Source organism: Sorex fumeus, unplaced genomic scaffold, assembly GCF_029834395.1.
Source record: "Sorex fumeus unplaced genomic scaffold, SorFum_2.1 ptg000131l, whole genome shotgun sequence".
NCBI lineage: Eukaryota > Metazoa > Chordata > Mammalia > Eulipotyphla > Soricidae > Sorex > Sorex fumeus.
In genome coordinates, this window is record NW_026606188.1 from 38,172,030 (window position 1) to 38,199,877 (window position 27,848).

At 38.7% G+C, this 27,848-nt stretch overlaps 1 protein-coding gene across 1 annotated transcript in view; it reads left to right on the plus strand.

Moving 5' to 3' along the window:
• Positions 1 to 22,460, plus strand: part of NTNG1 (netrin G1) — a 382,298-nt gene extending 359,838 nt beyond the window's left edge. Inside the window, exon 8 of the mRNA XM_056139009.1 lies at positions 22,219 to 22,460. Within this exon, the coding sequence (XP_055994984.1) occupies positions 22,219 to 22,460 (242 nt within the window). The remainder of the gene's footprint in view (positions 1 to 22,218) is intronic.
• The last annotated feature ends 5,388 nt before the right edge of the window (positions 22,461 to 27,848 follow it).

A 27,848-nucleotide genomic window follows, 5' to 3' on the forward strand; every position in this document is an offset into this window, starting at 1 on the left:
AGGCAACAGAGATGTGTTCTATTTCTCTTTGCTGTCTGCATGTCTTATAATTGGTTGGTACTTGTTTCTGTATGATAGAGGAGTCAACCGACGGTGAATTTTTTATCTTCTCAGCACGTAGATGTAGAACCTAGCAACTGATAGGATGAACAGTGATTGAATCCACAGACCGTGGTGGGAAGCCAGTCTCTGCCACCCACTTCCTCAGTGACCTCTGCGGGTTATGTGCTTTTGAATCTGTAACTGCTAGCATGAGAGAACCCACTTTACAATACTATTAGGAGGATTAGATAAACTAATAGGAGAAAAGCACTTAGAATAATGCCCACCTCGGATTAAGTGCTACATAAATGCTAGCTGTTGCTATTATTATTCTGGTTTGACTCAATCCCCTTTCCTGTAAAGCTGGAACTTGAATGATGGCACTTTCCTCTTTCCTATCAAATAGGATTGGCAAGAATTACTTTTTATTTGTGAAATCATTCCTAAGGAGAAGAGGTACTAACATTTCAGAATCTCTGTTCCTTGCCAAATGTTTCAGAGACCTCCTGTAGCCTTTCTATATTAGAAATAGTTACTGTTGATTGGTGAGATTTTTAGATGCTATTTTGTACATTCTATTTTCATCTTCAAAAATACCCTACTAGGAAAACATTAATCCTATTTTATAAATGTGGAAGGTTGGTGACATAGCTTGCACTGTCAAGGTCCCTCAGCCAGTAAGCTGATGAGCCAGAATTTGACCCAGATAAGTATGCTTTCCCAGTCTTTGCTATTTCTCTCCATAAGAGTGGGTAAGCAGTGAATTGGGCTAGACTCATTGCAGTTTTCTCTAAAATTCATCGCAAAGTTAGCTGTCTCTCATCCATTTCCTGAGGCCAGCTCAGATCTTCATTTGTGTCTTGACTACTTTCCAGTCAAGAATGTACTGAGCTCAATTCCTATCCTTGTTCTCATGTATTGATCATGCATTTTCATGTCATTAGGCAAGTACTCATCATTAACATGAATTTATTATATGCTTCTGAGGAAATAAACTGAGGAAAGCTGGAAATCACTGAAAATCCTTTACCTTTTCATGTGGTCACTCAATCTTTTCCCATTCTGACATTTTCACTCTTGGCAATATAGTTAAAGATCTATTGATGCTAGCATTGTAAAATAAATCTCTGTAATGCAGTGTATAGCTTCTTTACTCAAAATAATTTGTCTTGAAATTTTGGCGTATTCTTTACTAAGTGAATTTTGATCATAAACTTCATTTTATTAGTTGTTTAATGCTAGAAAAAATATGCAATTTCAATTTATATAACTTATGTTTTTGCTTCTATACTTGTTCCCACAAAAATAGAATTAATGAATTTTAAATATCAAATGAATACTCTGTAATACTAAAAATTTTAGCCTTCAAGCATTAGATCAAAAGAAAGACTGAGAAGTCTCATTAGAAAACTGTCGTGTTACCAAAAAACTTTTGTCCCTAACCTATATTACCTTTGTGAATCTTTTCTTTCTTTGCAATCTGTATATCCTGTTTTATCTGGTTAAAGTCAGGCTAGCCTTTAGGCTAGAGCATTTAAACATTGCAGATAGATTTGACAAGCATAAAGATTTATAACAAGTAACATCATTAACACAAAGGAATTGCCTGATTTAATAGGTCAAAGACATGCCTGAAACAAATCCTAATAGACTGGGGTGATTTTCAAAGGGTTTGACTATACAAAATACCTGGTATAAAACAACATGCACTGAATGAAAATGAATCACCCAGACATAGATGAAAAAGAACTATTATAGGAGTGACAGTTACAATGAAGTCTAGTAAAGTGGGGTATATACTAGTTAAGAACTTTAGATTAGCCAAGAAAAGGTCTTCGTGGAAAATGGGTACAACACAATATAACCCTGGAAGGTCCATCTAGATACATGTACCGTGTCAATTCATACAGATTACCAAGAAACATGCCCAATGACAGAGAAACATATTTGTTCAAGTTGGGGATTTTGCTTTGTTTATAGAAGTCAGAATGCGAATCTGGAGGGTGCAAAGTCCTGTTCACATACCTGCATTTTCTATGATAAGTTTCTGAGGTTTATTTGTCCTTGTGAGCCATCAAGTAAAATAACTCAAATCAAACTCAAACCCAAAATCCTGTTATAGTCTAAGAGCTTGAAAGTTCTAGACTAAATATGATCCATATCTCCCCACATACAATTAGAGAATAGGAAACCCCTCCTTCCAGAAGGACAGGCACCACATCTCTGGATGGGTTTATGGAAATCATTCTCTCCAATCATCAACCAAATCCCATTTTCTCCTCTCTCCTCAATTTCCTCCTCCCACCCCCACCTGCTCTCCCCTCTCCACAACAAAAGAAGCAGTAACAAAGGAGTAAACAGTGTTAAGAGCTACTTTCTTGTGGTACTTTTCTGAAACTACTACTTGGAGTCAGTATTAACACTCATATTTATTTCAATTATATTTTGAGGAATGACTTAATTCTTTTTTTACTTTTAAAAAATTGATTGAAGTTCTGTTATTTACACTATACTATTAATGATGATTCATTCCCCTTGTACACAGTTCCAACACCGCACCCCTCACCAGTTCAAATAATTCTCTCATGATTTTAGGAATGTAGAAATGGCTTTGATAAACATTTTAGAGAATCTCCTATTATGTTACAGTAAGTGAGTTGAATATTTAGGATGAAGAAATGAGAGAAGTCTAAATTTATCAAGAGGAAAAATGCTTTGCACCTTTTCTAATAATGTTGATGACAAAAAAAAAATAATGCTGATGACTTCACACAGTGTAAAGAGCATCATGTTCTTGAGTGTGGACAATGAAAGCGTGATAAGATAATGCTCTGCCCCCAACTATTTATGTTGAAAAGACAAGAAATACCCATGCAAAAGGAATATTTGCCATAAGTTTTCAGGAATCAAATAAGACAACATTTAAGACCAAAGAGACAGTACAGGGTTGTTAAATGCCTGTTTTGCTTTGCTGGTTTAATCTCCAGCACTGCATATGATTTCCTCAGTACTATATGGAGTAATCCCTGAGTAGAGAACCAAGAGTAATCCCTGAGCACCACTGGGTGTGGCTCAAAAATCAAAACAACAATGATAAAAAGAAACCCACAAAAATTAACTAACTAAAGAACTTCCCACTCATAAAGCATTGTTGTAATGGCTTTATTTGAATTAGCTCATTTAATCAACATAGTCCTATTAGATAGATGTCAAATATTAATTTATCTCCACCTTGGGACTGGAGCAGTACAGTGGGTAGGGCATTAGTCTTGCATATGGCCAATGCAGATTCTACCACAGAACCCGTTATGGTCCCCCAAGTCCACCAGGAGGGATCCATGAGCACAGAGACATATGTAAGCTCTGAGTAACACTGGGTGTGACTGCAATGCAACAACGACAAAGATGTATCTCTATTTTATAAAGAAAACAGGATGGATAGGAATAATCTGGGTGATATCACCTAACTAGTATTATGTGGAATCAAAATTTAAATCCAGGCATTTAGGCTGTTTGAGTTTATATTTTTATCTCTACTTTTATCCATGTCATTGTCCAGGGGTATATCTGAGTCTAAAAATATCATATAAATGTTGATGGTTGAAGCTGTCAATAATCTGGGACTTCAATAACGGGTGGCAAATTTAAGGAGGGACACAGCAGGAATAGCAGAACAAAGAAACAGCTTGTGGTAGTCAAAGACCAGGATTGTATGGACTCTGGAGCCAGAGAGATCTATTTCTAGTTGTGACTCTGCTGCACAGGCATTGCTGGGACTTGCATAAGAACCGCAGGTTTCCTATAAAATGAAGAAAGCAGCAAAATACAGATATCAGCAATAATGACACCACCTAATTACCCATTCTGCCAAGTTAAAGAAAATGTTTAATAGGATGATATTTGTAAAAGTGATTATCTTCTTAATTATATTTAATTGTGTGTGACTATGTGTATGTTTAAGGTGGTACACAGTTAGTGCACACACACGCACACACACACACACACACACATACACACACACCCTACAAATCAAAGGAATTTTTGATAAAGAGTAAAAGTGAATAATAGTGAATAATGGGAAGATTCTGATCACATTGTAGAGAATTAACTACAGAATCATCCAGTTAGTGGGAGCAATTCAAGCTTGTGACTGAGAATAAGAAAAGGTATTAGGGAAAGACCATGAGGAAACTCAGTCCTGCTATAGCACTTCTGATTTAGGGAAGACAAAAGGAACAATTGAGGGAGACATTTCAGAAATATAAAGAAGGCAATGGATATGGAATACGTATTTTTTAAATATAAAACAGTTTTGCTCAATTCAAAATATACATATTTATTGAACATGATTTGTTTTCAGGCAGTGTTTTAGATGATATACATGCTGCAGAAATCAAAACAGACACAATTCTTATCTTCATAGAGATTATATTTTTGATTAACCCTTACTAATATAATAGTAAATATGTCAAAAAATAAGTAACTAATATTGAAGAAATTGAAATATATTAGAATAACTTGTTTTCAAAGAACATCATGTATTTCTTTTTAAATAGTTTAGCCAAACACCCTGCTTAAGTTAACCTTGGTATGCTCTAGTGTACTTAGAGCTAACGTATTTGCATTGTATTTTAAGTAATATTGACAGTCTCCCAGTTGTATCCAAACCAATTCATAGTTTTTTCCCCCTTTCTGGCATCTGAGAGGGCGAAAATGTACAGATTTCCCTAATTTGCTATGGTTTTCTTTTTGTTTGGCAGGGGGATCACACCTGGCAATACTCAGGGGTTACTCCTGACTCTGCACTCAGAAATAATAAACTCCCTACAGTGTTGACGAAACCAAATGGAATGTCAGAGATTAAATCTTGGTCAGCCATTTGTAAGGAAAGTACTGTATATTTCTCTGGCCTCTAGATTCTTATGTTAGTCTTCTTTCTGAGAAGAAGACGATGTTCTCATTCTCCATGTTCTCTTAAGAGAAAACTTAAAGCAGTTTATATACCTGTTATGATTCTAATTCCCCTTTCCATGTCACTTACTATATGAATTTGTTCTCATTCTAAATTTTTTTTCTTTAACCAAAAAGAAGGGGATTTCTTTGGATAGTAAGAAGGGACTCTGAAAATGATTTTTTTCCTACATTATATTTGAAGTTTAGCTGTAGTGGAAGTTATGATACATAGAATTACATAATACTACAGACTAGCATTCCTGACTTTACTTAAACTTTTTCTTTAATCAGAGATTTTAACCACTTTTCTCATCTTGAAATAAAAATGAACAGATAGATCTTTTTTTCAATAGGCAAACAGGTTTTTGTTCTTGTAAGGAACCATAGGAATGAATGATTTCTTTTTTTTCCAATTGACAAATATCTACTAAGCATCAGAGAATTCATAAATTAATCATAAAAGTAACCAAAAGGTGTTAAAGCACATAAGATGTGAACTCACGGTACTTAATGAGAAATAAGTGCTTAATTCTATAAAATATCAGCACAATTTCTATGCCACTTCCATTCTTTTTTCCTCCAGAAATTTGAACAGTGCCTGGCACTTACAAAAGCTCTTCATAATAATCATTGAGTTGAACAATCTCTCAGGCTCACAATAGCCCTGGCAAATGGCCTGATATCAGATAAAGAAATGGAGGTTTTCAGAGCCAGGGTGGAGGGTCATGAAGTAGTAATGTCAGTTTCCGAATCTATACTTTTGGGTATCAAAAACAAGTACAAGTTTTTGAGTTTCCTAGGAAGTTATCAATGGGAAAGGGCAACACCAGTGGCAATGACCAGCACTGAACTGGGAAGATGTGCTCTTATGACTCAGCTATCATTTTTATCTGTTTGTCATTCTTTTTTTTATTAAAAAAATGTTTAATAGTGAGACATCATGAGGTACAGTTGCAGACTTACACATTTTTGTGCTTGGGTTTCAATTATACAATGATCAAATACCCATCCTTCCACCAGTGCCCATTTCCCACCACCACGGATCCCAGTATTCCTCCCACCCCCCATCCCTCCCATCCCACCCTGCCTCTGTGGTACGGCATTCCCTTTTGTTCTCTCTCTCCTTTTGGGTGTTGTGGTTTGCAAAAGAGGCAATGGGTGACAATCATGTTTGGTCTATAGTCTACTTTCAGCATGCTTCTCCCATCCTGGGAGGATCCTCCCAACACCTTTATTTGGTGTTCCCTTCTTTATCTGAGCTCCCTTTTCCCCTAGTATGTGTGGTTGGCCTCCAAGCCATGGAGTAAAATTCCTGATACTAATCTCGGTCATTCTTGGGTGTTAGTCTTCTATTTTGTTACATTATGTTCCCCAGATGAATGCAATCTTTCTATGTCTATCCCTTTCTTTCTGAGTCATTTTGCTTAACATGATACTTTCCATGTAGTACCACTTGTATGTAAATTTCATGACTTCGTCTTTTCTAACAGCTACATAGTACTCCATTGTGCAAATGTACCAAAGTTTCTTTAACCAGTCATCTGTTTTCCGGCACTCAGTTTTTTTCCAGATTCTGGCTATTGTAAAGAATGCTGCAATGAGCAGACAATTGCAGATGTCACTTCGACTATACTTTTTTGCCTCTCTGGGATATATTCCCAGGAGTGGTATTGCTGGATCAAATGCGAGCTCAATTTCTAATTTTTTGAGAATCGTCCATACTGTTTTCCAAAAGGGCTGAACCAGTCGGCATTCCCACCAACAGTGAAGGAGTGTCCCTTTCTCATCACATCCGCGCCAGCACCGGTTGCTTTTGTTCTTGTGGATGGGGGCCAGTCTCTGTGGTGTGAAATGATATCTCATTGTGGTTTTGATCTTCATCTCCCTGATGATTAATGATCTCTGATGATTAATGATCCCTGATGATTAATAATAAACTAAGAAGCTTCTGCACCTCAAAAGAAACAGTGACCAAAATACAAAGACAGTCTACATAATGGGAAAGGATATTCGCCAAATACACATCCAATAAGGGGTTAATGTCAAGGATATATGAAGTACTGGTTGAACTCCACAAAAAGAAAACATTCAACCCCATCAAAAAATGGGGAGATGAAATGAATAGAAACTTTCACAAAGAAGAAATCCGAGTGGCTAAAAGGCACAGGAGAAAATGTTTGTCATTTTTTAATCTCTCTAATATATTTTAGAACAGTTGAATGTTTGATCCTCAGTGCAGGAGCAAGCACATTTTTGAAAATTAGCAGTCATTTTTATATGAGACCTCAGCATTCCCAAATGACTTGTGTCATCATTTTACACATTCTCTTGATTCCATAATGTTGTTTTCTTCACCTTGAATGTATTGACACCAATTCATTGTGACTTGACATAGGCATTAAGAGGGTAATGGTTTTGTTTCGCCCTGATATTATAAAATAACCTACCAAGACTTGGCTTGACATTGTCAGGAAATGGCTATGGTGACAGCAAGGCCACAACAGACAAGAGTGAATTACAGTGATTTCCCAGGAAAAAAAATCATTAAGAAAAGTTACTGCTGTGTGATTTCAGTAACTATTTTTCATACTTAAATATACCTGCTGTTTAGAAATCCTAAGAGAGCTTAGCCCATATTTAGAACACTCCTGCCAAGTATATATAAGAAAAATTAAGTCTCTAAGGAGACATTTGACCATACTTTAACAAATAAGAAACTCAAATTATATTTTAGCTTTACAGAGTGCTAAAAGACATAGAAATTCTATCTAATAAAAAAACACATATGAATTAATGACACAATTATCTTCTTGCTGCCACAGATACCTGTATTTCTTAATGCTGCGTATGGAAGGTCTTTGTATGATATCCCTCTGCCGCCTACTCAGAATGTAGAATGTTTCACTTCAGCACTCAATAGGCCTGTATGCATTGTATTTCACAATTTCCACATAATTTCAAAGAACATCAACTCCTTTTACTTGCAGTTTTCTATATGACCAGCAAACTCTTTCGCCCACCCCCACCTGAACCCCATCCCCACCATTAGCACAGCTATCATAAAACAGTTCCTTCTGGATTTTCTATATAGTCTGTGTTCCTAATTTAACTAGTTACAGTCCTGTTAAAATAAAATGTCACTGAGTTTCTTTGGGGCCATGTTTTTTTTCACCTTCATATTCCCAGCAAAGAAAAGATTTTAAGAAACAGAACACTTTAGCGAATAAAGAATAAATTAAGTGCTTCTGATCTTTGACCTTATCTCACTTCCTCCCTTGCTTCTTCTCCCTCCTTCTCCAAGCATATATTGTACCATTGAAGGAAGAAACCCCACAAAAGTGACCATTTTCTTCTTGCATGTTCTCCCTCATTAGATCTTATAGGACACCCTATAACATACAAATTATTCGATGTAAGCTGAGCTCATTCCCCTGACCCTGAAAGAGCCTCCAATGTGTCCCCATTGGCAAGGACGAGCAAAGAGAGGCTGCTAAATTCTCATTGCTAGGACAAATGGAGACGTTACTGGTGCTGGCTCGAGCAAATCGATGAACAACAGGATGACAGTGATACAGTGATAAGGTGAAGCTGAGCTGGAGTGTTAGATTTCTTCAGATAATTGTCCCTATGTCCCTTTTTAACTTCGTTCTCTATTCCCTACAAGATATTTTACTTCTCCCTTAAGATACAACTTACCCTGCACCCACATTCTTAGCAATCGTCTTATCTCCTTCCTGGAAAGAAAATGAGGGGTTATCAACTAAAATTTCATTTTATTTCCTACTCTCAAACTATGTCATATCTAACAGTGTCAGCATCTACCTAGTATGAGTAGATATACAGCTACCATTCACAAAGAAGCAGAGAACAAAAATATTTATTTATGTTCTTATTTAGAATGTATATTTTCAGCATCAGGGACAGTGTTTAATCTTGACATAACCACAAGGATCTGTCAGATCACAGATCTGGTATAGTCATGTACAGGTGTAGCATTATGAATCTCCCACAAACTTAAGTTGCATAAAATTGATTTTTTGAAGTTAATCTGACTTTGAGTCCCTATACTTGAAAAGTGACAGAAAATTTAATCATAGTCCATCACTGTAACTTGACCTTCAGATGTAAAGGGTCCACTCATTTTGCATCAGTGTTACACAGGTTCATATGATGGTTCCTAGGCTAAAATTCCTTTAACTCAAGAGGCTCTGATATTGTCATCTACATGTAACGAATCCATACCAAATTCAGAGGCAAGGCAGAGTATCTCAGTGTCAAGGGCCTGGTTATAATTTTGGGATCAGGCAGGAATTCAGTTTCTTTGTCTCTCTTGAGCTAATTTTTGTATAGACACCTCATTGATAATATTTGATAAATATTAAGATAAATACTAAAATAAGAAAAAAATTAATCACACTAGTAAGTTCTTTAAAAATCACCTTTATGATGATCTCAGTCTAAGAAGCTTTAATTTCCTCAAGTAACAATTACTTTTGTTAATATTTTCAGAGGACTGAATTTTATTTTCAACAATTTGAAGTAGTGAGAACTGGAGAGATAGTACAGAGTTTATGGCACTTACTTCGTATGTTAATGATCCTGTGCAAATTCCCCAATTACCTCTGAGCACAAAGCCAGGAGGGTTCCCTCAGCACCGTCAGTTTTACGCCAAATTCCTCACCTCCAAAACTCAAGGCATTAAAAAGGATAAATATAAAAATTAAAATCACTAAAATCATCTGTACTTCAATCAGTCACATATCCACACTATATTTTAGTACCAATATTCAACTTTTTCTGAGGCTTCTCTAAGGTATATGCAGCAATCTGTATTTGTACTTGTGGAGATCATACTGGGTCAATATTTGTACTGTTTCTTCCTGACATCATGTTGTGTATTTTGGAACAATGGTTATACTCTGTGTGCTGCCATTGTGTGTGGCTCACAGCTTCCATTGAATACCATCCTTCACCTTGGGGAAACGAATAGAGGTTGCACATTATTGTTAAACAAGCAAGTGCATTTTCTGATACCAGATGAAAACCTATGTGATTTCTCGGGACCGTTTCTATGAGTACCTTGCCTGTGTCTGTGTCTGAGGGTGTTGACCTAAATAGAATTTCAATACATCATTAATGGTCCCTTTGGGAAAGATGCCTAGCCTTCAGCTTGTGAGATTCTCGGTGAATTAATTCTTTCCCAACATCAGCAGAGGCTTTTTTTTTTTCAGGTTACAAAAGCTGAGAATGTTCCAGGTGTCTTAGAGATACCTCTCACTCCAGCCCTGGGGGTCACCTATTAGGTATTTTCCTCTAGCTACATTACTGCAGACTGCAGGCAGTAATTCCTTGAAGCAAATGTGGCTTTTAAAATAATGCTTTGGAGCAATGTTTCCTTGGATTGGAAAGATTGTTTTCACTCCCATCATCGGTGCTTTGATATTAGAGAAGTAAGAACATAAAGACTGCTTTCTAATGTCAGAAGCTGCTGTATTTGATTTTCGCCAGACACGACAACCCCCGCAGCTGACAACTTCCTTCTGCATTGTTCCTACAGCATCTTCAGCTCTGCTCCTTGGTCTCGTGACACTGAAATAAACTAAATAGGATCCTGTCACTTGGGGATCATGTCACCAGCATCACTGTCCCAGATGGAAATATAGACTCAGACAGGAGTGTACTGAAGAAGAGGAAAACAAGGATATTTCCTATTCTTGACCCTCCCAGGTTTCAGTGCAGATACCATTTGCATCTGTTCCTATCCCAACCTCTCCAATGTGGAGGTGAGGCAGTAGGTTGCTTGTCCAGCTCAGGCCCTCCCAGCTATTCTGCAAACACAGCTAATGGAGAGGAGAATGCCCACTCAGTGAGCACAGAGGAGCCACTCTCAAGGAAAGGGGAACTAGCAAATCATATAGGGCTTTATTCCCACCAGGAAGTTTCTACAAACATTCAAATCTGCATATTTTGATCCCAGGCTCTCACAAGATTCATGCCTGTGAAGGACGTAATGCAAAGGCAGTCTCTGAGGGTTGACATTTACCTCCTCTTGTACTTCAAGTGAATTCAATCTGGTCACTAGTAAGAAATTTGTTATTCTGTCAGAGACAAGTATATACATCCCACTCTTGCTCCCTGGGCTTCTAGCATTGAACATTAACAAAGTATGCTTAGGTTGTCTTATAGTTTCAAAAGGATTATAACCAAAGTATATTCAGATTGTGTTCTACTCTTTAAAGTGTTATTACCAAAGATACTTAGGTTTTGGTTTATATTTTTACAGTATCTCCACATAATTCATCTTAAAGCTCCCAACAACCAAGAGGGTGAATAGGACAAGTGTCATTATCCTTGCCTTAAAAGTGAGGAAAGAGAGACAAAAAGAGGTTAAATGATTTCCCCAAGTTCACCCAGGCTATTAACCACAGACACCAGGTCTGAATCACAAGTTCTTTATTTAATTCTCTTCATAGTTTTAGTACATGTGAGGAAAAATATATTCTGTTCCATGAGGCAAAACCTAACAGGAAAAACAGCTTTCTGAGTCATAGTCAGGAATCATAATATTGGAAAAATTCAATAATCGTCACATGTTAGAATAAAAAGATGTTGATTCCTTTTCACCTTTTTAAAAGGCAGACTTTCCATTAAAAAAATATATATGCAGAGCCTAATCCAACAAGAAGAACTCACACCGATAATACTAGTGGGTTTGATCACCAGCAAAATACGTGTACACACATGCACGTGCACACACACACACACACACACACACACACACACACACACACAGCCTTCAAGTATCTCTGATGTTGGAGAGAACTTTGGGTGGGAAAGAGTACAAAGGTTAAGGAAGATTAAGGTGCTTTCCTTAGTTTGCAGCTGTGACCACAATCTTAATTCTCATTCCAGCACTGTAATGGTCCCCACCACCAAGCATGGTCTCTGACTACTTCTGGGTATGGTCCCCAAAACCTGAAAGATTACAAATTTTAAAAATTAACTTTGAGGGGCTGGAGTGATAGCACAGTGGGTAGGGCATTTTCCTTGCACGCGGCTGACTGGATTCAATTCCCAGCATCCCATATGGTCCCCTGAGTACCTCCAGGAGTAATTCCTGAGTGCAGAGCCAGGAGTAACCCCTGTGCATCACCGGGTGTGACCCAAAAAGCAATAAATAAATAAATAAATAACTTTGAGGGAATGTTATAAATATCTACTTTATGCCCTTTCCTTAACTTTACAACTGTCAGTGAGAATGTAAATTCCACAGAAACAAGTGCCTATTTGCCTGACTCACTACTATGATCCATCATCTAGAACTGGATGTGGTTAGATGATGGGTAGATAAATGGATGGAGGTATCTAAGTGATTTCATGACATGCCCACAGTGTAGGGTAAAGGAATGGCTGGTCAGATACTGATTAATATTCTTAATCAGTATTTTTCTATAGAATCTTATTACTAGATATGGCCAGACATAAATGATAAAAGATGGGGCTGAGGGAGATGTGGATGTGGTTCAGCTTACCTATTCCCAAAAAAGACAATTAGATGATACTTTATAGTTTCTTCTGTACCTCAGAGTTTAACCTACAGATTTAGATGTATGCCTCATCTATCACAACTCTGTAAAACAGCCCCCAAGTCTGAATAAATGGGTCATAATCACAGCTCTTCATATCCCTATCACAAACTTTTAAATGCCTAAATCAGAACTAAGAATTGCACACATACCTTTGTTATTAGTCTGTTTGGAGGAGGTTATTCACTCTTTGACGCTGCTTTGAAAGGATGAACAATTTGGAACATCTTTCCCTCAGCAATCCTGGACTTGCTTCAGGTGGTGAAGGTAGAGGTCACTTTATTAATACAGCCATCAAGGAAGGCTGTCATGGTAACGCATTGCATCGATTCCTTGAAGTGCAGGAGACAAAGCCAAAAAGAGAAACTTTCAAGTCTATAAATACAGACCCAGCATTGCTCAAGCATAGCAGCTCACTGACAGGGTGAACTGAAATGTTTGGCTTTGAACAAGACACAAACAGAGAAAAGAAAACTTCCTTTGGTAGTGTAATGGATCATCATGACCATAACGGGAATAAGTGACCCTTCAGGTTGCAAAAGAATAGAAAAATAGAACAAGTAGTAAGACTAAGTCCTGATGGCTGGGACCCTCTTTGAGCACTGGGGATATCTAGCAAGATCTGCGTTTCCAGACCTTCTGTAAAGAAAAGAGAAAGGGATCAAAGTATCAGATTTTTATGATATAGTTCAGAAAGAGGAAATACGAGTGAAAAGAAATCTACCTAGAAAAAAATAGTTAAAGAATTTTGCTACAACCCTGTGATTGTCATTGTCAAAACAACAAGAAAAATAAATGAAAGAGGGAGTGAAAAATGGGTTTATTCTTGTTCTTTTAAGTGTTTGTATGAGAGCTTGGCATTTGTGGGTACTTACTTGTTGTGAGCTATTATTGTGGCCTGCTTATTGCAGCTGAGATCAGAGCTATTAAAATACTTGGGGACATCAGCCATTCCCCCAGGATTCCACACTTAATTCATTTTGAGCTACATAAATTTTGATTTAACCTTTTCTCTCAAACACTAAAGATTTTCTTGGTCACTTCATATTTTTTTACATTGTTATTGCATACCTCTGGTCAGTTTGCTCTTGGATATACATTTTTTAAAATAGCATATGTTCAACATAAAACACTTCATGTGTTAAAAAAGAGAAAATTGAAAGTGGAGACATGAGAGATAGGACAGTGGGTAAGGTGCTTGACTTGGCCACAGTTGACTCAGTTTGGATCCTCAGAATCCAGTCCTCACAAGACCTGGCGGAAGTGATCCCTGAGCATAGAACCAAGAATAAGCCCTGAAAAATGCTGGTTGTGACACATTTTTTTAATCAAAAGCATTTTTAATACTGAATGCTTTTAATTCTGATATTAAAAATGCTTTTTTAATATCAGAATGTTACAGATTATATACTGTGATATTAGACACAGAGTATATGGACTGTATTTATCAATAATAAAATAATTCTTTACTATATTCAAGTTATTAACAAATAAAAGGTTTTCCTGTATCTAAGAAGCATATGTATCAAAATAGAAGAATCATGTCTAAAAGAAACTATTTGCATCCAACGCTGGATCTAATGTTGTATGCGAGGATGAGGATGTAAAAATTATCCTTCCCAGTTTCCTAAGATAGCATACTCTTATGTTGGCAGTATGTCAGAAGGTTATGTTGGGACATGGTTAAGAATATTTTACAAACTAAGATCAAGTTTTCAGTGTGAGACAATTCTACTTAAAGGGCATCAAGTGAAGGGAGTGATATGGCACATATTGGATCCCCAAACTTTTTGTTTGGAGAGTTTTGTGGGATTTGTGTGTGTGTGCTTATTTGTTTATTTTTCAGGGTGATGCAAGCACTGGGGATCATTTGCAGGACTTTACACCTGGGTGTATTCACTCTGCCACAAAATTATATCCATGGTCCAGATTTTTTTCATCTGCAACAATATGGGTCATTAGATAGAAACTTATCTCCATGTCAGTTCTATCCTTTGCTCACGGATGCCTGAAACTTTATATTTAGTGGAATTATGAAGTTCTATGTTTGAAATTATGATAATTAAATAACTGTCTTTTATGTATATCAGAAACAGCACATTCTCCATTCTCATCCTAGACCTTCAGTGTTTTTATTATGTTTTATGTATGAGCTGATTCGTATTTGAAGCTGCGCCAGAATGTGTTAAAATTCCAGAGATTTGATATTTAATGCTACCAACAGAGAATACTACCTAGTCAGAATTGTGTACCAAGTAGAGCAGCTATTCAACACAAATACTGAAAATCTACTGAGCATCTATCAAAGCACTGTTTACAGAATCCTGTTTTATTTTGTTTTGTTTGTGTTTGGTTGGTTTGGAGGCCACACCATCGTTGCTTAAGGTTACTCTTGACTCTGCACACCGGAATGTCTCTGGCCATATTCAGGGGACCATGAGGGATACCAGGGACTGAACCCAGGTTGGCAACATGCAAGGCAAGCACCTTACTCACTGTACTATTGCTCCAGCCCCTGCAGTGTCTTTTGAGGAGCATAGAGTGTGACACTGCAATACAACTGGTTTTTTTCTCCTCTGTTCTTTTCATTGTTATGAGAAGTTATCTGGAAATTCAAGGTCTGGATTCTGCTCCTAGTTCTACCCTAAATTGCTATCACTTTCCTCATCTAGATCTTGCTTAGATAGTTTCTGAAATGTCCTCTAAACTCTGTTTGAACAGCTTCTGTTAAGAATAGGGTAACACAGATTGTATACCAAGGAGGATTTGGATTCCTGTTACCATGACGTTTCATGCAGTACTAAAAATGCTATCTTAAAGCTCCATCTTCCATAGATATTTCTCCAAGAGCCAAATTCACTGATATTTCAACCTTAAATACTTAATAGTCATAAATAATTTCCATGGCTCTATGTGAGAAGACTCATTGTCTCTTTCTGGACTAAAATTGCCAAAACATCTTCCTTCTCCTTTCCTCAATATAAATAAGGGACAGGTACTCGTTATCACTGGTGCTGACACCTTGGTTCAGACATTCATCAATGTTCTTCTAGCATTACTTGAGAATAAATGTTTTGAGAGACTTTTCTGTGAATCATGAAATATTTAGTGGTATCTGTGGCCTACAGTATCTCCAGACATTACTAAGTATCCTTTGGAGGAAAAATCATCCCCTGCTGTAAGTCACAAGTTTAGACTGACAGTCATCTCCTCTAAAAGTTAATAGCTCAAATTTCCCCAGTCTTTTTGTTGTTTATTCCAAATTCTCTTCTGTGTGATTCAATTGAGGACATACAATGCATTAAAATATGCATTTTTTTCAAAAAAAAACATATATAATGAACTTTATGCCATCATTTGAGCACTGCACTTAATTGACTTCTTAGTCTCTATCTTGAACTTCTTTTTTTGGTGTGCTTTCTGCAGTTCCATTTCTACTTGATATAGAGTCTATCATGATAAGGTCTTCTCTTTCTTTCACCCAAGCCATTGTCACAAAAGGCAGCATCACCCTGTTCCAAATCTATATCCTTAGAATGATCTACTCCTGAATCAGTGACCAGTTTTCCCAATTAATTTACAAAGTCTCTTAAGAGCCTAGTGGGCTGGAGCAAAGGCATAGCTGCAGGGTTCTGACCTTGAATAATATCAACCTGGGCTTGATCTGGCATCCCGTATGGTCCCCCAAGCAGAAGCAGGAGTAGTCCCTGTGTTGGGCCGGCTGTGGCTCACACCCAGCAATGTTCAAGAGTTACTCCTATCTCTGCACTCAGGAATTACTCCTGACAGTGTTTGGGGGATCATATAGAATGCTGGGGATTGAACCTGGGTCGGCTGCATGCAAGGCAAATGACCTACCCCTGTACAATTGCTCCAGTCCGTCCAATCTTCTTTTCTTAATAATTATATTCTTATGGGACTATGGTAATAACATAGGGGGTAAAGTGCTCGCCATGCATGCAGTTGACCAATGTTTGTTCCCTAAAAGGAATAATGGTACCCCAAGCACCACCAGGAATGATCCCCGAGCACAGCAGGAGTGGAGCCCTACCCCTCCCCAAAATTATTTATTGTAATTCGAATGCTCAAAATGGGAACCTGAAAGTCTCTCTTAGGCATTCATGTCTTCAAATCTGTCTATTCTGTCTATTCACTGCTCTGTCCTAGCCCAACCTGCAGTATTATTGTTCCAGCCCGCAAGAGCTCACTTTCTGCTCTGCGTTTTCCCTCTGCATAACCACACCAGCATATTCATCATCCACTCTCAGGCCATTTACATCAGGAATCCTAACACTCTCCACAGGCCTCTCACTCAAGCTTCATGCAGAGAACTGAAGCCACACTATGATTTCTTTTTCTTTTATGTTTTCTGGGGGGCACATACCTAGTGCTGTGGGTGAGCTATTTTGAGCACAGCGCTTGAGGCTGCTGCAAGTGGTGCTCAGAGACCTAAGAGGAGTCAGGCAAGGATGAAATCCAGGGCCTCTAGCAGGCGAAGCACGCACTCCAGCACTCTGGGCTGACCCCACCCCCAACCCCACACTAGGTATTTTAACTGGGATAATTCATGTAAGCCAATAATTCAAGTTTTTTCAGAATTTAAGTATGAGAAGAAACTGGGACCAGAGAGATAGTACAGTGGGTATAGTACAGTGGGCGCTTGCCTTACACACAGTTGACCTGGGTCTGATTCCAAGGTCACCCAAACACTGCCAGAAGTGACTCCTGAGTACAGAGCCAGGAGTAAATTCTGAGCACTGCCAAATACGCCCCCCTGAAAAAGTTAAAATAAAAATAAGAAGAAACTGAAATAGAAGATAGTACAACTAGTAAGATGTTTGCCTTGCTCATGGTAGACCTGGGTTCAATTCCCTGCACCCCATGTGGTCCCCTGAGCCCCCAACAGGAGTATCCCTTAGCACAGAGCCAGGAGTAAGCCCTGAGCATTGCTGGGTGTGTTACCATCCCTTTCCCCAAAGAAGCTACTGAATAAGTCAGACGTAGTAAATTTAAGCAGGATCAACTATCACTGTTGAGCTGGAGAATGAAAGGAGAAAGGAGGACTTATTAGAAATGGTGTCTGGAGGAGAAATTCCAGAAACTTGAGATCTAGGTCTCTGAGAATTATGCCTGGGTGATGTTACTCTCTAAGCTGCTGGACGGGAACTCCTAGGGGTTGTGGACTTAAACCTCTAGAGAAGGAATATTGCAACATTGTCAAGTTGGTATAGAAACGGTGGCAAGAGTCTAATAAAGCTGATTCTTACAAATTTGAGCACCCAGAACCAAATACTGCTTTGAAAATGAAGAACCATTGCTAGAACAGTACTGTAAGGGAAAGGAAACAGGGAAAGAAAAAAAATTCCTTCCTCCACCCTTTTTTCATTCCCTTTTATGTTCCCTGTTGTGGGGACCAAGGGGCATCCTACAGGGTTTACAGCGGTTTAGGCTCAATGTGAGAAGTAAAAGTGGATTGAAAGGCAATTTCTTTTTTTTTTTTTTTTTGCTTTTTGGGTTACACCCAGTGGTACACAGAGGTTACTCCTAACTCCTGCACTCAGGAATTACTCCTGGAGGTGCTCAGAGAACTATATGGGATGCTAGGAAACGAACACAGGTCGACCATGTGCAAGGCAAATGCCCTACTCTCTGTGCTATTGCTCCAGTCCCTGAAAGGCAATTTCTTAGTACTCGGTGCAAGGCACTTTCAAATCTTCTTGCCTTTGCTCATGCGGTGCTCCATCCATTGGATTTCTACCCCATCTATAGGCATTCTACCAGGATCTGTCTGCTGCACATCATAGTTCAAATACAATCGTTTTTCTATAATCTTCTTTCATATTCCTCAGAATAAGTCCTTATATCAGCATTGGAATTCTCGTACAGTTTGCGAATATTTCCTTTAGAGTCTGTATAAATCTTATGACAGTTATTTTTGGAAATGTTTATTTATTTTCTGCCAAATGGTTAAGTCTTTTAGGATAGGGAGAGTTAAGACCATAAAAGTTTGGGGCTGGAGAGACAGCACAGCGGGTGGGGAGTTTGCCTTGCACACGGGTTCAATTCCCAGCATTCCATATGGTCCCCTGAGCACCTCCAGGAGTAATTCCTGAGTGCAGAGCCAGGAGTAACCCCTGGGCATTGCCAGATGTGACCCAAAAAGCAAAAAAGAGAAAAAAAAGTTAGCAAGGTTCCTGGCAAACAACAGATGTTGGTCAAGCTGTATGGAATTGATAAGAGCATTTAAATGAAGAGACTATTAGTGCATTTCTTATGTATAAAATCTTTCTAACCAGTCTTGAACTCTGTAAGAGCAGAGATCAGGCTTTTGATTTCTTTTATGTCCTTTGCAGTATTTAGTATAAGATTTCACAGATTAAAGAGCTCAATATTTATTAATCACTGAGTTTATCCATGAATAATCACAATTTGATTCAAAAGTACGTCAAAGTCTATAGTGTTAAGGAATATTTTGCTAACTATAAAGTTAAAATGTAGCTTATTGTGAAAATTAAAGTGATTAACCATAACATGGAACATAAGTTTATGAATAACAGGTAAGATTTATAGGTAGATTTATAGACATTTCCAGCATGTAATTCCCAAAGAACCATGTACATGTTGGAAAGTTCTGTGTTTGTTCAAGGAATCACACAATGTACAAGGATATGGCTCAGTAGTAAAGCTCTGGGTTTGTATGTGTGAGTTTGATCTCTGACACCACCAAAAAATAAAAATTATAAAAAGGCTTTAGGCATTACTCAGAAAAGTATCTTAAAGTGTTGGAGTATGTGTCTTTTGCAATTCAGAGGACCCTCTTGCAATCCCTGGCACCACATTCTCCCTCCCATTCCCCTCAGCAATGCCTGATGCAGCCCCAAATGCTCCCTCCCTCAGAGAGATAGCACCACCGGCTCATGAGCTGGCCTGGCTGCTGACCATGGTTCAATCCCCAGCATCTCTTATGGTCCCATGAGCACCTCCAGGAGCAATTCTTGAGTGCAGAGCCAGAGCCAGAAGTAAGCCCTGAGCATCTCATGTGTGGCCAATACCAAAAAAAAAAAAAAAAGTTAAACCCTCATCTTTAACAACTGGGGAAGTGGCTCAGTGGTAGATCAAATGTAATCTATCTTAGAGTGAAGAATGAGATGTGATGAAATTAAAACGTGATGAAGCATATTACTTTATTCTTCTATATATCCCATAATCAAAAATGTATAACCCCCAATTTATGAGCTTATTAATCTCCTCTATATCTGTTCCTTGTATATGTGTTAAACATCACAATCATCAACACCAGCTAGTAGATTATTTAAATGTTGGAAAGATACTGAATTTTAACTTAACAGTTTCAAGGGGTTGGGGGACAGAGAAGAAACCTCTGTTCAACAGCTGATTTACATTCAGGTCTAAGAAGAAGAAAAATTGCTTTTTTTTTTTGTAAGGGAGAGTGATATTTAATTAACTATTGATTTCTTCTCAATTATTCAAGGCAAGCAATTATCGATATTGATGGAACAGATATTTCCCTACTTCTGCACCCAAATGAAAGGAAATATCCCATTCAGCAATCTGCTGCCTGGAACAAGAAATGCTGAGAATCTTTAACTTTAAATGGAAACAGTTATTGGATCTGTTTATTCCATGTTGCCCCAATTAAACAGATATTTCCTGAAGTGTAAGCAAAACAAAATCCAGAAAACTTATGTGTGCTTTCCAAATTAACAATAGCCCCCCCCCTCCCCAAAAGAGGAAAAAGGGAACTTTTGTCAGTTTTGACTATCAATCTCTACATAGGGAGACTTTGTCTCATACTCGCAGGCCGCATAATTTTTTAATGATTCATAATATCGTAATTTGGGTATAGCAATCATGAATTTGTAGCCACCCAATGAGAGGGACTTTAAGTAATTATCAGAACCCCTAAAACACTCAATATACGTCAAAATTTTGAGCCTAAAGGATTTAGTAGGCCTTAATAATAATTTTTGATATTTATAGACAGCAAGCACTAGCTAACTTGAAAATTACACCAATCAATGCATTTCGAAAACATATAAGAGAACATGAGGGAATTGTGGAAAGTAGTAAAACAGAGCCCTAATGTGGACACTATTACTAGTTGAACATCTACCACCATCTCTTCTCAGTTCATTTACATACAGGACATTAACATGTTTGTTTGTGAGAAGTTTTTTTTGAAGATGCAATGATTATTGAACATGATTAATGGAAAGGTAACTATTGTCCATTGAATCATTACATGGGGGGGCACTTGACAGTAATATGAAGAGTGATTGGAGTGAGTTCCGTGTGTGTGTGTGTGTGTGTGTGTGTGTGTGTGTGATTCTTATAGTCCTATTGAGAAAATTTGGAAATCTGACCATGACATTTTTTTTTTTGGAAATAAGAAAAAAAAATGTTATGACAGGTAAAAAGCTCCCTGTTCTGCCCCCACCCCCTCGTTCCAAAATGAATCTATATATTAAGTGCTTAAGCAGCATATGTTGCTGGGAATTGTTCTTGGCTCTCTTACTCTTTGTTGTTGCTTTAATTTCCCTGGGTTCTATTTAACATTCTGCTAAATCAGTGAAACCTTGATTTCTCTAAAAGAACAGGAGACATGGAACTAATGAGGATAAACAGAATTCTGAAGAAATAAATTATTAGAGATGAAAGTTACATGACAGGAAACATGAATGCATTTTAGTCTCTGGAATTGCTTGTCTCGATTTATTAAAGCCGATTCGATTAATTGATGGACATGGTGAAATTTTGGTAATCAGGGTTTCACTACTGCATTTACTCTTCTCAGATATCAAGGTAACCTTGGACTCTACTATTGGTATTTACAAGGCGATAAATATCCTAATAGGCTGTCAGGGGCAAATGTGACTGCTCTTCCTCACGCTCCTTCCATGAAACAGCTTTTCTTTCTTCCAACCCGGCTGCTGCCTGCCCAGAGCATGCTGCCTTCTCTCTGTCCCCTGCCCTACCACCCTCCTTCCCTCCTCCCAGCCAGCCTCCCCCTTGCTCCCCCTGGCTCCGGTCTCCCCGCATGCCACTGCCAGAATCACCTGCGGGCAGAATAGCCCTCCTCTGAGAGGTTCTCGGTCATTGTTGCAATCCTACTTTGCATTTTAATTATCATTCATCCGACTTCAAAGCTCTGCATTCTTGTCTCAGGCGGTTGTCCTTTAAAAATTACAGAAAATTAAGAACCCTGGAGTTCACCTTAGGTCCCCAGTTCCAGGAGAAGAGACTACCAAAGTAGGAGCATTACATTACTGTGTATTCGATCCCCTGAAATGGACAATGTTAATATCCAAGCCTGCAGCAAAAAAAAAAAAAAATCTATATGAAAAGGATTAATATGATCAAAACAAAGGCAGCAAACTACATTTGTTTGGAAATTGGAGTCACATGCTTAGTTGGTGGGGGTGGGAGGTGGGGGGTGGGGGGTGGGGAAGAGAGAGTCCAAGATCGATCTTTTTTTGTTGTTGTTGTTTTGTTTTGTTTTTTGTTTTTTTTTTAAGCTGAAAACATGATGCACCAGATGAACTGAAATTGATTCTGCTTCTCCTCCCCGCGCCCCCGCCTCCCCCTGCCCTCTCCACTCTTCCCCCTCGTTCTGCAGCGAACGTCTGCGACAACGAGCTGCTGCACTGCCAGAACGGAGGGACGTGCCACAACAACGTGCGCTGCGTGTGCCCCGCCGCGTACACGGGCATCCTGTGCGAGAAGCTGCGCTGCGAGGAGGCGGGCAGCTGCGGCTCCTCGGGCTCGGGCCCCGCCGCGCCCCCGCGAGGCTCCCGGCCGCTGCTGCTGCTGCTGCTGCTGGCCGCCCTGCTGGCCGCGGCCCGGCCCGGGGTCTTCTAGGCGCCGGGTCCAGCCACCCGCCAGGCCTGCGCCGTGGGGGGGAGAGCAGACGGCAGCCACGCATTCGCTACGCACCCTGGAGACCCACACTCAGACACCCCACCCCGGACACCGCGGACAAGCTAGGAAGGCCGAACTGGACTAAGCCATATCGCCCAGCCGTGGACTGCACCGCCGGGTCAAGACCGTCCATCCCTGGCTCGGGAGGAGCTGGCAGCTGGTGTTGCTCTTGTCACCACCGATTCCGTTGCCAGCTGCAGACTTGATTGCCGATGGGAAGGGCTGTGATAGCCCCCACCCGTCCACCCATCCGGAAAGACAGACCCACCCGCCAACTTAGAAACAGAAACAAAGCAAGACAAACAGAAACAAACAAACAAAACACACTTGCTACTTTCACCCACCGGGTGCAGCCCGCACCCCAGCCCCGTGTGTGGACCGACCAAATAGAAGCATTCTTTGCTGGCAGCGCATTGTGGGCCTAAGAAAACCTGTTTCAAGCTGCCGTATTGGCCTGCTTCAGTCCCCGATCCCTTCCAACCTGTGCTTTAGTGAACGTTGCTCTGTAACCCTTGTTGGTTGAAAGATTTCTTTGTCTGATGTTAGTGATGCACATGTATAACAGCCCCCTCCAAAAGCGCAAGCCGTCGTACCCCGTATATCTTAGCAGCGCTGAGTCATCACAGTGCAAGCGCACACCCACTGTCCCAGAGTGGCACTAGGAAAACAGAAAGTGTATCTATCCTTTTGTATTCAAATGAAGTTATTTTTCTTGGAATACTGTAATATGTAGATTTTTTGTATTCTTGCCGATTTGTGTTATCAGACAATCTGTTTAATGTATCTAATTCGAATCAGCAAAGACTGACATTTTATTTTGTCCTATTTTGTTCTGTTTTGTTTCATTGTGCAGAGATTTCTCTGTAAGGGCAACGAACGTGCTGGCATCAAAGAATATCAGTTTACATATATAACAAGTGTAATAAGATTCCACCAAAGGACATTCTAAGTGTTTTCTTGTTGCTTTAAAACTGGAAGATTTAAAGAATAAAAATTCCTGCATAAACAATTTCAGGAATTTGTATTGCAATTTCTTAAGATGAGAGGAGCAACCGCCAAGCAGTTTCACACTCACTTTACTGATTTCTATGTGGACTAAATACATTCAGCTGATGAATTTAGTATCCAGGAAGATGGATTGATGTTCACTAGCTTGGACAACTTCTGCAAAAGATGAGACTATTTCCACTTGGGAAAAATTATAACAGCAAAAAAAAAAAAAATCTAAGTGATTGCCAAGATTATGCCAAAGCTTGTTGGCAGAGCACTAAGAGACTTTTATTTTTAAGTCATGCTATTTTCACAGATTGATGTGATCATGTGACTCCAGGGATGCTGGTCTATGTATCTTTCCAAATACAGTGTTTACATGGAGTATCATAAGAGGCAACCTGGGGAACCAGGAAAGTAGCAGGGAAATTGAGTGATTTGCAGTTTGACTTTGAATATATTCAAACTAAGTATTTAGAGGAAATATCAAAATATACAGCAGCCAGTAGACATAACTGCTGTTCCTGAGAATAAAGTTTGTTTTAAGTACCGCCCGAGGTGTAATAAATTCTTGTTTCTGCCTTTTATTAGGCCAATTACTGTGCCAGACAGCAAGGGGGGCGGGGGAGGAGGTGAGGGAGGCAGAAGAACCACTGCGAAGTTTTAAAAGCAGCTGAAACAGTGTGTATTCCATTCCTAGCACACTGCTATCTTTCGGGTTACAAATGTGTTAGCAGCAGCATCTCCTGAAATCAAAAACAATTATCAGCCCAAGCCAGAGTCTTCAGGACAATGAAGTCCTACATGACTTGGTAGAGAAATCACCTACCTACTGTTGGCATCAGGTCAAAAACCTACTTCCAGTCTGAATTCCTTACCCTGTCACCACCCTTTCTTGCTGAAATTGGGGGATATGGGGAAATATCTTCCAATAAATAGCCTGAGTAAAATCTAGATGAAGGAACAGCCTGTCTTATTGGTTTTGTTCCCAGAAAAGCCAATTCAAAGAAGGCAATAAAAGGTAAACAGGTAATAACTGTGCTGCCTGCCACCCCACGTCTAAGTCGATTGAATGTTTGTTATTCAAACCAACAGTCTCTTTTGATATAAGAAATAAGAAACGATGGAAATAAATTAGAGTTCTGGCTTAATGCCAGAGTGGTCAACCAGAAATTGAAGATTTACATTAGAAGCATAAACAGCAAATTATAATTCAGACTCACCAAAGAGTACACATGAAAATGTCAGTAGCATACATAGTTTGAGATTACTTCTAATGAGGTGGATTTATAATATTAAAATTGGAATTTAAGTTGTCTTATAGTTTATTAGCACAAACCAAAGGCATACTGTGTTATTTCTAGCGAAGATGCACTTTATCATTTTTCACTTATGGCTTTGTCCCGGTGCTCAGGAATCAGAGTCTACACATTTCAATACATGGGATTCCAAAAGCTTAATTCTCAAATTTAATGAGACCTGATTTAAATCAATTCATCTGCATTTTATCATTATGAGGCTCCTGAAATCTAAATTGATGAGGAATATCTGGTGTTCAGTGTGCTTAGATAAAGTTTTCTGAATTTCCTGAAATGATGTGATCTGCTTTTAATAAAAATTCATTTTTAGGTATATAAAAAATGGAAATGAAATGTTCTTTTGAATATGGATTCTCAAGTCCTTCTAAAGAGTCTATTCCTTTGAAGAAAGCCCAACTCAGTGGATTTTATTCATCTGCTTTCCATCACTTTTATAAAGTTAGCTCCAGCTACTATATTATGTTCTAAGAACAGGACCAGAGTAAAAAGTGGGTTCTAAGTTGTTCACACCTTCATGTACTAATTCTTACTCAGTCTCTATCTGAAGCAGTCTTTGCCTTTGCAGTGGTTATAGTCTCATACAGGAAAGTCCATCAAGCTTACCTCTGGGTAAGCATGATAATTTCTATCACAGTATTACTGAGTGAGCATAAACTTGAATCATTGTCCAAAAATTCTGCCATGTAAAAAGTGTTGCTGTTTATAGGAAAGAAATTAAGATTGTCCTGTTGCAATACAAAAAGTGATTTATTTCTGACCCTGAATAGAACCTACAAGAAAATTTAGTCCCTTAAAGGGGGGCCCTTACTGGGCTTATTCTGACCCTTCTTTTGCTTTGTTTCAATCACCAAGATTCTAAATGGCCTGATTCAGGAATCCTCCACCCACTGATAGCATGTATATGTGTCTCTTCTGAGGGCACCCAATTCCTGAAGGTAGACAACATTGTGAGTTCACATCTCTCTGAGTGCAAGGGGTGATAAAGGGTGCATAAACATGGGAGTGTCTGGTGGCTGCAGATGGATGCTGAGAGATGCCTTCAAGCAAAAAGAGGCCCCTTGCAGTAAAAATTAGAGTACAGGAATTTCCAAGAAGGGGTTGGAGGAAAAGAAACTCGAGTTAGCCCAAGGCCAGGATCCTGCACAGATATCAGAGGAATACAAAGATTCGAAAGCTGTAGAACGACCACTTGTTATGAAAGCATCTGTGTCAAAGTCACAAGATGATACATATTTTATTAAACACTCTTATCTTGATATATAACATTTATATATTTCGACATGTGTCATATCACTCCCATTGGACATACCACTCTACCTGGACATTGACTGAAGGGGAATACTGTATGAGGTCCCCCACAATTAAGTATGTAAACCAATACAAATTCCTCACTAACAGAAAGACTGGGAGAAGGCCTCTGGGTCACAGTCCATTGATTCCTATAATTAAAGCTCTGTTTCTCCTCTCTGACTCAGTCTTACTAGAATATGAGCAGTTTGGGGTGGATAGGGGCAACTGCAGGAAAACTCTCAGATCACATCTTTTATCCCATTTCCTTCACTCGACTCCACCAATAATAATCACTATTAGAATGTTCAGACCTCATGTTCTGAAATGGAATGCTCTGTACTATATAAGAAATGGGATTGCTATATTGTCCCTTATGTTGATTACTCAATAAAATACCTGCTTGATTGCTCATAGGATTGTACAGAATGTGTGGCCACTTTTAAGTACATGTTCTGTATAGCTGCTACATATGAGACTTGGTGTATTTATGATCTGATGTGATTTAAAGTTTCAGTTTCCAAAACTTAAGCTAGGATTTCTAATCATTTTAACCATCTTTATTTTCAGGCTTCATCGATAAAGGTAAAGATGGTGGCAGCAACTAAGCTACAGCATAGAGCAATGTGAATGAATAACCAGGTAAAACTCTAGGATTTGGGTTCTTTTTCAGAAGATCAAATGGACAACTCTAATGATCTATAGGAATAAAAATATAGATGAGGAACATCCTTAGAGTTTTGATCCTCATGTTTGATAGTAAACATTTCTGTTTTAGCCTCAGAAAGTCAAGACTAGATTCTAATCAATAATCTTTCTAAAAAATAGCAAATATTCATCTCGCACAACTATTTGACTGTTCTGGCCATTTTTATATAAAAGATATTAGAATATAAATATTAGCTTTACTTTTTTTACACTAAACATAGTTTTTTACACTAAACATAGTTTTTTATTTCCCTTTAGTTACCTACAATAGATGCCAGCAAATTCCCAGCATATATTTCACACAAACATAATATGATGTTGGGAAGAATTAAGATGCCAAGATTTTGAATTTTTACCAAAAATATTCAGAACATAGAGAACTTTTAGTCTTCATAACACCTGGTAAGATGTGAGTCACATTTTTATTTTGTGTTTGAAGGATCAAATAATTAAGGAATAGCCATATTCCTGATATAAATCATTATCGTATTTAACTAAAAATGAGAAAATAACATCTGTGAATTTTTTTAATTTAATATTTTCAAATGTAGTTATTTGAGATCTATTATGTAAGAGGAAAAAAAAACAGTGGGACTGAAAACATAGAACAGGGGTTGACTTTTACATTGCATGCAGTCAGCCAGCCCAGGTTTGATCCCCGGTTCTGCTTAGGACCCATCATGCACAACCAGGAGTGATCCCTGAGCACAGAGCCAAGAGAAAGTTCTGAGCACCACCAGTATGGCCCAAATCCCCACACTCCACCACCACCAAAATAGTAAAAGGAAAGAAAGCAAAGAATGGGACAAGAGTGATAGCGCAGCAGGTAGGGAGCTTGACTTGCACCTGGCTAAATTCAAAATTTCGATTCCCCCAGCACCTTCAGGAGTGATTTCTGTGTGCAGAGCCAGGAGTAACCCCTCAGCACCTATACACCGAAACAAAACCCAAGAACAACAACAACAAAATGCAAAGAAAAATATCTGCCCCTAATACATGTTAAAGTAGGTCCTAAACCAAGCTG